Source organism: Numenius arquata, chromosome 3 (assembly GCF_964106895.1).
Source record: "Numenius arquata chromosome 3, bNumArq3.hap1.1, whole genome shotgun sequence".
Lineage (NCBI taxonomy): Eukaryota > Metazoa > Chordata > Aves > Charadriiformes > Scolopacidae > Numenius > Numenius arquata.
This window is the reverse complement of record NC_133578.1, coordinates 57,095,453-57,105,569: the sequence shown is the minus strand read 5'-3', so window position 1 is coordinate 57,105,569 and position 10,117 is coordinate 57,095,453. Positions and strand designations below refer to the sequence as shown.

Sequence of the window (10,117 nt, the reverse complement as noted above, 5' to 3'; positions counted from 1 at the left end):
TAAGTGTTCAGCTAAATCTGTGTCCATGCAAAAAAGTTTCTTTAATTTCATACAGTACAGTATATCCACAGAATTTTATTTTTCAGAGAGTCCATCACATCTGGGTTTTCACTGTATCTATAGCTGGAGGTATGAAGCCCGCCGCTTCAAGTCTTGAACCTTTTCAGTATGAAGAGTTTTCGGATCTCAAGCAACTGTTTCAAACAACAATTGACTTTTCTAGCATCCTTACATTCTTCTTTTCTTCCAATGTCTGCTAATCCACTGACTTGTAACATGGCTTCATGGGAGGGTAACTCCATTTCTGTGGCATAACCAAGCTTTAGGAGGGGAGGGCAGATAAATAAAGAAACGGGAGCAACAAAACAGATATGCCATTGAAAAGGACTTTTGTTGCATGAAACAGATTGATTCTTTTAGTTTAGTCCATGGCTTCAGATTGGACCAAAACTGAGTGTCCCTGAACTTCAAACCTATCAGTTCTTCATGACTTCAGTCCTTCACCTGAGGGCCTTCTGTAGGGCACAATGTGTGCAACTTCCTTGAGAACACAGGATCGCGTTGCAGCCCTAGAAACAGGCTCAGAAGACACAACATTAAGCATGCAGTGTTACCAGGGTTTGCGACCTGTAATTTTATTTTTTTTTGTAACGCTGGTTGCTATGACAACAGTTTCACAGCTGCTATGAGCGAGCATACGAAGGTCCTGTTGAACTTTCAAGAGATGATTGGGAAGCTCTTCTAGTGAGAGGAGCTAAAGTTGGGTCTACTAGGGAAGAAGGAGGGAAGAGTTTGAACCACCCAATCACCATGTTGGACAGGTCCAGTTCATCTAAAAGTATCTGTGCCACTCCCATAAAGGACTTGTGATCCATACGTCCATAGTCTCCCCAAACAATTATCTGTTAGCAAAGGAAACACAAGAAAATAGAAACATTTCAGCAAAAAATGACGAGAGATCCAATTTGATTCTTCAAACGTCTCTGCTTGCTTAATTATACTACAGAATGAAATATTTAACTGCTGGTATAGTTTAGTTCTGTGTATAAGCATGAGGCAGCGACAGAAATTACCTGGGAAGTAACAGAGCAGTTACCCACGATACTAAAGAAAGTCGAGTGAGAGAAGGAGCCTGTACATATAGCAGAGCCAAAAGAATCTAGAACTAACTTTTGCTCAGCAGTTTCTACTTGCATCAACAGTTGTTACTGCAGTATTTATGCGCTCAACAAGCATTAGAAATAGGAGAACTCATCAAGTGAAGCAAGAAAGGAAGTTTGAAACTTATTCAATAAAAACTGTACAGGCCACATTTTCAGATCTAGAAGAATATTGATGCAAATTACCTGTAAAACTTTGCCTTGGGGACTCTCTTCAAATGACAGAAGTTGCTGATAAAGCGGTTCCAGCGTTTTTCTTGCTACCTTTGTTTTCTTTTTGGCTATGCAGACTCCATTTTCTAATAGATACACCTTTACATATGGTGCTTAGAAGAAAGAAAATAAAGAAGTCCAGATTACTTACATAACGGATGGAGTGTTCTATCACCATATGATAAAATCTGCCTTATATAACTTAAATGAACAAATCTCCACAAGCAATATTAACATTTATTCCCATGCAAAGCACCCTAGTACTTTTGTCCCTAGTATAATTTTTTCTTTACTTCTTTTTATATGTCTCTTTTGCCATGAAAAAATTTAGATTTTGACCTGGAAAAATCAGATATTCCTATATATAGTATCCCTATACCGTACAGTATGCAAAATAGGCCTATTAAGTAAATGAATGACTTGCACTGACTTTGGTGAGATTTGGATCAATGCTCCAAATTGTTAATAATTTAAAATTATCTACAAGGTGAAAATCAGTGAAGAAAAGACTCTGACACAATTTCTATTTAAGCAGAAGAGCTTGCTAAAAATATCATTATATTGTCCTTTTCACGTAGTGTTATAGGACATCATATTATAAAATAAGCAGTAAGTATCAAATACTGGTCCACTTTTCAAGTAGGAACCTATTCCACACTTCTTGTTGATACCCTCTTCACCCCTAAGATTCCTATATCAGGTGTCCAGTACATACTTTCCTTTCTAGCCCATAACGAAGGATGTATTTGTTATTACTAAAATACATCAGACACCAGTCTGCATTTTTTTTCCTCCTGTAGGAGGAAATGTAGGACTCATTTTTTGCACCATCTGAAAGCTTGTATACCATTTCAGTACATTTTCCATTTCAGTGTACGTTACTGTAACCTACTGACATGTGAACTGCTGAGAGTTTACTTAAGTTGAACAGCAAAGCCTCAGAAAGTCAGTGTTTGTTGCATTTTTCTGGTAGAACTCTATTCTTGTTGCTAAGATTTTTCTTCCTTACCTGGCAGTGTCTTTGAACCTGGTTTTACAACAAGGCCACGAGCTCGGATTATTTCTACTTCCAATTGTCCCTTCTTGTCCATCATTCCCACTTGGATATCTCCTAGAAAAGAAAAAGAAATCCTGGCATTGTAATTCAAAAATATCTAAACATATGAAAAGCTATGGGAAGTTCTAGGATGAATATGTGATGGCTTGTATCATCTGCTTTCCACCAGTAAGTATGACCCAGATTTTAACACTACTAGATAACTTAGTATGTAGCCTCTTCACTGCTGTTTATGCTAGTAAATAATTAAAAAACCCTGCAATAACACCTTTTCTCCCTTTTCTCATGCCCCTATCACTCCAAATTAAATTATTTTTTGTCTTATGAATGTCAGATAAAAAGGCAGCAAGGAAATTAATATGAAGCAGCTCTGTAAAACTGCTTGAAATCTCTTCACTATGCCTCTAGTTTAAGACAAGGTTTGAAAAGATACTTACGAATATAAAAAAAAAATCTGTAAGCACAATAATAAATAGTTAGCACCTAAATTCCCATTTTTATTCAATAGTATCCAAGTGATTCAGAGAAAGGACTTGTCTCATTAGCCACGTTTTTAAAGACGGAAAACTGAAGCAGAAGAGAGAAAAGACTGATTTTTTCAAAGCACTTTTCTACTTTTGAGTGTCCTAATGAACACCCACAATTATGTTTAACTTTGGCTGAGGTTATAGTTTTGGTCTTAACTGAGCTGTTCAAAGACACATGTGAAATCCATATCTAAAGAATGAGAACCTAGATAATGTCTATGTTCTAATTACCAGACCTAGGAGATAATATTTTATCTGTAGGACATAAATGCTTACCCATTGATGGTGTTGCCAAAGTTTGTCGCCCTACAAGCTGGGCAGGACCAAGTCCATCCAGAAAATCACTGAACTGGCTGTCTGCAGCCAACCTCACACCAGGGAAAATCAAACTAAAAAAATAATGTTGAAAAGAAAATCAATAAATACACTTGAATTTACCCTTTTTTATTTTCTAGATGTTTTGCATTTAGCATTTATATTTTTGGTACTACTGCTCTCAAGGAATTTATTTACAATGACAAGATTACAAAACAATTACTGTAATTTTCAAAACTTCCCAGTGTTCAACAAGCAGCAATTTGGCCTCCAGCATATAAACAAACAGGTGAAGGAAGTGCTAATCCTCACTGAGTCTAATTTCCACATTAATATTTCTCCAGCATGCTCTCTTTTCCCAATATATTGAAGACCACTGTTAATTATTTTAGTATTTTTCCAGTAAGCTCTCTTTTCCCAATATATTAAAAATATATTAAAGACTGTTAACTATTGTAGTATTCATATGAGATCAGGTCAGTAACAAAACAATGCCCTTACAGTAATTTAGTTACACGAAGGTAAAATTGCTCACATTTCTCAGTCAACATGAACTCAATGGCTGGATACCAAATGTATCCAGTAAAATTATTACATTAGACTGAATACTGGTCACTATTTTTAAAATCACCTTTTAAAATCAGCATTCATTATAAAAATTTTGTTAAAAATGTCTTTGAGAATGACATATATTCAATAATGGAACTGAATCCATTGTGGCAAATGACCAAAGTAACTTAAAATTCAAAATCTTGCCATAAATTATCTGTGACCCATTACAAGGCAACAAGAACTAATGAGATTTGTAACGACCAACTATAAATAAATGTCCATCTCAAGTGCATATAACGCATCAACTTGGACATGTAAGATATATTGTCCGGTATAGGAGTATCATCTACTGCTGTGAATACCACTATTCACAATAAGATTTTTCTGGGCAGTGCCTTGGACATACCAGTCAGAAGTCTTTAACTTGGGCTTTTATGAAAAGTATGACGCATGACAGACTCATACATCTGCCTAGACCATTCTTCAGGATTAATTAGCAGAATCTCTGAAAAAGTCTTGAGCTCAGTGAATGACACCTGGAAATACTCTGGAAATGCTTTGCTCTGCAAGCACAGACATACACATGGAGTTTTCAGCAGAGAACCTGTCCTTTTTTGTGTTTTACCCCATGCACTGTGCCTGCTTCCCCTCCTGTCGCATTGCATGTTGATGGCTCTGAGCCACCAGGTGCCTTTCTCACAGCACTGTAGAAATGATCCTCATCTTTCCTGTACCAACAATGGGAGACTCTTTTGGTCAGAGGGGAAGACTAGCTAGTGACACTAGCTTGTGAAGGGAATTCTTACTGAACAGACCTACAGCGCTTACCTGACCTTTGTCTAACTACCAGTTTCATGGGGAAGCACCAGGTAACCACAGTAATAACTTCTGCTTACTTTCCCTCAGAGCTGTAGCTGTTCATGCTCCCATCCGTTGACTCCCGGCTGGCCTGACGGGTCATCCAGTTCCTCATCTCCACAGCCAGCCCTGTCTCAGTGCTCCTCTGGACGGTGCTCCGTAGCTTCTTGCCCCCTGCTTCTGCGGAGACAAAAGAGAAGCCCCCATTGAACCATGCCACTGCAGCTGGGGGGCCCTGCAGGCAGCACACTGCCGCTCCTCCTGGCAGAAACACTCAAAGCCAGAAATTACTGACCTGTACCAAACCTTCCATTTTAAAATTACCATTTTTTTAATACTAGGCAAGCAGCGTTGTAAATCTCTTTTACTGGACCATAGTTCTGTCACTGCCTGCTTTCCAAGGCAGACAGCATACGCAAAACACAAGTCTGCCCACAGAGGTAACCAGATTTACATTACCCATAATCTAGTATGCTTAAAATATGTTTTCTCTGGATGAATACATCCCTTTTAGGAATTCAATTTAAATGTTACCATTATGTCAAAACCTGCATTGTCTGAGGAATGTTCTAATTCAGATGAATTATTTGATTTAAAAACATTTGGTCATTATCTGCTAAATCAAGTTACAGATATCCATTACTGATGACAGTAAACAACAAATCAAGAACCTTTCCTGTTCTGTCTTCTCTATTCACCCTTCTCTCATTTCGCTAGCTGCTTTAACTTCATATCTAAAAAATATAGTATTGACTTTTATGCACAATATGAAACTTTATTACCACCTCCAAGAGTAACAATTTTTGTACCTGCTTGCATAGGCAAATTTTATTTGACAAAACAGCAATGTGACAGATAGCTGGGTATCAGAGAAGGGAAAAAATGCTCAAAAGTTAAGTATAGTAGCATTTGAGTGTAGGAATTTTGATAAAGACCTCAGCTGGAAGATATACTGCAAGCATTACCAAAAAAAAAAAAAAGAAAGAAAATAGTAGGAATGAAGCCTCAGTGTTTCTTTCACAAATAACACAGTCAATCCATGTAGTTTCTGATTTTAAATGCTGTTCCCAATTCTGCAATCCAATTTCTTTTATCTTTTCAAGACCCTCCTGACTTCAGCCCAGTGATATACTGATATTATGAAAGAGCAATAACTCTAAATGTACACGTCACCAAATGATACTGGAATTCTTAAATATTGATACGAGGGTAGAGTATATCCAAGATCCTAGGATATCTAGGGACTCACCCCTCTTCTGCAGTGATTTCTAGCCTCTACTACCCTTTACTTCTCCTCTGGCTCATCATGTACCAGAGGACAGAAGCTGGACCTGTGGCGTCAGTGAAGCTTTGGGATTTGAAAAAGGGGATTTGAAAAAAGGGAATGAGAAAGGGAGAAGATTGTACTGGGACAAGGACTCTGACACCCTGAGGAGGGCATGTGAGCTCAGGAGCTGGCTTAGAGTAAGAGGACCTGCACCCCTGGGCAGGGAATAGGAGAGGGACATCGATTTCAAGGTCTCCACTCAGTATCACTCTGTCCTACAGGCTGCAGAGTGGGCTGAAGTTTCCCAGGAACGCTCCTGAGGCCCTCGAGCCAGGAAGGACACTAGATCAGATAAAGAACCTGGGAATTTTAGTGAAGTGGGCAATAGACATACAAAACACTGTGGAAACCCACTGGCCCCTTGTCCAGAAAGATTTAATAACACTGCAATATTTAGCAGTAATGAGACATTTCTATAACAGTATCATGAGTAGTTCAAATCATATTGCTTATTACAAGCCTCCTACGCATTCCTTAAGACCATAACTTTTAATCAGTACCTAAAAAATAACAGAAGTAGGAATTTTGCTCTAGAATTTCAGCTACCCCCATGAATTTAGTATTCAACAGAGGGAAATATTTTTTTCACTATGTCAAAACTAATTCTGAAAATTCCATCAATATCTGGTGCAATAAATACAAGTAAAAAAGATACAAGGCTAATGTGACATATGAAAAATGAAGGGCAGAAGTCAACAATTTAATTTCTATTGGGTTGTAATGCTCCAAGTGTCTGCTGGTTTTATTATTTATATTAAACTAATGAAAGCTGGCAGCTGACTTCCAGTACTGGTCCAGAGTTGTTCTGAAATCCACTCACTCATATCAAAGAAATATTCCCACAAAACTGCCTGGAAAAAAAAAAAAAAAAGTGCTATAGATTTGTAGAAAGGTACTGTGTGTCATCGTTACATGTGAAAGGCTTACAACTCCTGAAGGCCCATGCTCTTTTCATTAAGATATTGTTACAGGATATTACTCTTCCATTGTAAGAGCTCTTCTGATTAGTAAGCATTAATCTTGTTGAATGGTAGGCATTCTCAGCTTATTGTTGCAAACATGAATTCTCTCATGCAAATTTAACAAAACATCTCCACCTTGCATGATTCTTAATCTTTTCATATCATATCTTTCAAAGATTTTGGGGTTTGGGATAACTATGACTTTGAGTATGTGATATGTGAAGGAGTACATAGTAACTTGTATTAATTAGTAAGGCAGATATTTTTCTGAATTAGAATTATAAGTCTGTGTGTCTTCACTCTAGCAGAACACTCACAGAAAAAAATCCACAAATCTGTTGCACATCAATTTACTGAGAAATCAAGGCAGAACTGGTGCAATTGCCTTTTTATTCTTCATAGAGGCATGTGTGTTTCACCAGCTGTTCCTAGCATCCCTCTGAACCTTATTTTTAAGCAGTTTTACTTTCCTGCATTCATTTTAACTGAAATAAGTGCTCTGGTTCACATGAAGACAGGCCAACAGCTGAGAAGATACAACTTTGATACAGGATGAAATTTAGGCACGCATAGGATATCCAACATTTGTATAAGTGTGTGAACCAATTACTTTGACCCTAACATTGAATTTAAGGAGGGCCAAAAAGAGGCTATGTGAATAACTATTTTTGAGTTTTCAATAGAAACAAGCAGAGCTCTCTGATGGTCCCAAAAGAGAAAGATCTGACCTTTCAGCAATAAGGCTCCTAATCATGATGTTGATGCTTCTTGAAATAAGAATTGAAGATTTAACAGCAAAATGGTAATTTGGAATAGAAGTACAGAAGAACCCCCACTTCACAGACATGACTCCTGAGCCACTATTTTAGAGATAAATAAACTAATATGTAATAATACATACGAGAAATATCTACACTCGATTGCCCACAATCTTAGCGATACATTGGTCCCTGGAAAAACATAACGAACCAAATATGATCTTACAATCCCTCAAACAATTTAAAAGCAAAGACAGAATTTATATAAGCCATAAATTGTTTCATGAATTCAACATTAAAATAATTAAAAGGTTGCAAATAGCAATGAAAATGCAAAGTAATTAAATAAATAGCCTTTGGTGCCATACTTCCAACTGTAGTTGGTGGAAGATGTGGTTGAAGGTCTCACCACACCAGTAAATCCAAATTGTTTTCCCTCATTCCTGCCTGGAAATTAAAACCTCCTCTGTTATGCTAATTCAACTACTTGTGTGGCTGCATTCTGCACTGGACCCAGCCCAAAAGGGACAGACCAACACCACATTTTAAAGTTGTTCTTCTTCTTTTAAGACAGATCATTTCCCAAAAACAATTGTGAAAACAAACACACAGTTGAATGAGCCCAACTGAGGTGATGCTAATCTCTAACTGGATGAATAATTTGGGAGCATCTGCCACTAACACAGAAATAAACATGTAACTGGTGCCCTTGTAAAAGTCAGGGTTTGGTTTTATAATCATAAAGTATTTATACATATACACGTAACTCATGCACGCTCCTTTTAATCCTACCAAATGAAAGGATGTGGAAACAAGAGAGTCTAGTAGTGTACTTTGTTGCTAAGTATATTGCTGACCACCTACACTGAAAATCATCTTACTCACAATTTATTAAACTCTAATTAAAGAACATTGAAAATGTTCTCCAAATTAGTATAATCTAATTGCCCTAGAAAGAAGAAATTTCTCTCAAGTCCCCATCACAAAATATGGAATATATTATCTGAAAAACACTAGTTCAGATTCTTGTGGCCATATTGCAAGGAGTGGAATAAATTACCAGAAATAATTACTTTGGCATTTATGAAGGCACATTCATTCTTATAGTTAATCACACTGGTAATTTAACTAATATGGTTACTGCAAATAGACTCCACAGGCCACATTTTCTGAATTACACGTGGAATTATTTGTTCCCACAATTTGGGAGTGCAAATCACTTGCAAATTAGGGGTGCAAAACTACTGATACAATCTTCGGTATCAAATGAGGACAAGTCGAAAACTGCAGTGAATTCAACAGACACTCTTCCGTGATCTGGTATCTGGCCAGATGAAATCTGCCTCTGCTGGGGAGAGCAAGAGCTCTCAGCAAGAGCTTCCAACAACTGCTCACCACCAGGCACAGAGCCCCAGGCGAGGACATCACTGGTGCAGGCAGAGGCAGGCTGGCTACGCCACTCCCCAGGTGGTACGTGATCTCTTGGCAGGGCTCGTACCGAGTACAGAGCAGCTGTGGCTTCAGAAACACACTCAAGTGCTTGAGATGACTCTGCTCTGCTCTCCTCACCTCACCAAGAAGGCTGCATAAAAACTGCTTCAGTATTTTCATCTGACCTCAGGAGTTAGCCGCCTGTAAGTGACCGTTTTTCAAGAGTAAAGCTCTTTACGTATCTAGAGATCTGCTCTCGGCATGTTAAGAACAGGCTAGATAAAATCATCAGAGACAGTCTAAGAAGATCTGATCCTGCCTCAGAAAAGAGGGACAGGGTAGGTCTCGCATTCCCTTGCAGTCACACAGTTCTGTGTCTGGAATAGCCAAATGGTGCTGGAATGCAGCCAAAATGCCACATCGAATGAGGCATTTAGCTCTTGTTGAAGCACTGCTGGGAACAACAGCTGAGTTGTTCCTTTCCTTGTGTCACCCACAGAACCCAAGCAGCAGCCACAGACTAGAATCTACTGATTTAAGCAGGCTTTGGGAAACCCAGATTCCACTGTCACCTCAGTTTCAGAAGCTCTGAGCCCATCAAACCAATTCTCAGAGGCCAGCGCTAACGACCAGCTTATGAAGGGTTGTGCTACAGTCCCTCTGACTGGTTTTTCACAGCACATGCCATAAGCGTTCATGAAGGCCAAAGAGCATCTGCAGGGCTAAGGAAAAACTGTAGCCAGGGGCTCTTCCTTACTTTGCACTTTTAAGGAGGAGGGGAAGACATGTTCCAGTTCCTGCTCCCATGAATATCTGAATGTAAAACACTGAGAAATTCCAACTGGGATGGGGATGGCCTGGCCTGATAGCCCAAACGCAGAGCTGCCTTCAGTAGCGAAGCTCTTCAGTATGGGAGCAGCCAGGTTTGGAAAGTCTGAGAGAGCCTGGACTGACAGC

At 38.6% G+C, this 10,117-nt stretch overlaps 1 protein-coding gene across 42 annotated transcripts in view; it reads right to left on the bottom strand.

Moving 5' to 3' along the window:
* Positions 1-683: 683 nt before the first annotated feature.
* The window catches only part of RIMS2 (regulating synaptic membrane exocytosis 2), a 471,979-nt gene continuing 462,545 nt past the window's right edge, over positions 684-10,117 (bottom strand). For 41 of the 42 annotated variants that reach the window (XM_074145864.1, XM_074145875.1, XM_074145871.1 and 38 more), the window contains 5 exons: positions 4,721-4,862; positions 3,234-3,346; positions 2,383-2,484; positions 1,347-1,486; positions 684-902 (listed from right to left, as the gene is read on the bottom strand). In XM_074145864.1, the coding sequence (XP_074001965.1) occupies positions 684-902; positions 1,347-1,486; positions 2,383-2,484; positions 3,234-3,346; positions 4,721-4,862 (716 nt within the window). The remainder of the gene's footprint in view (positions 903-1,346; positions 1,487-2,382; positions 2,485-3,233; positions 3,347-4,720; positions 4,863-10,117) is intronic. The other variant, XM_074145901.1, reaches the window with a different exon arrangement.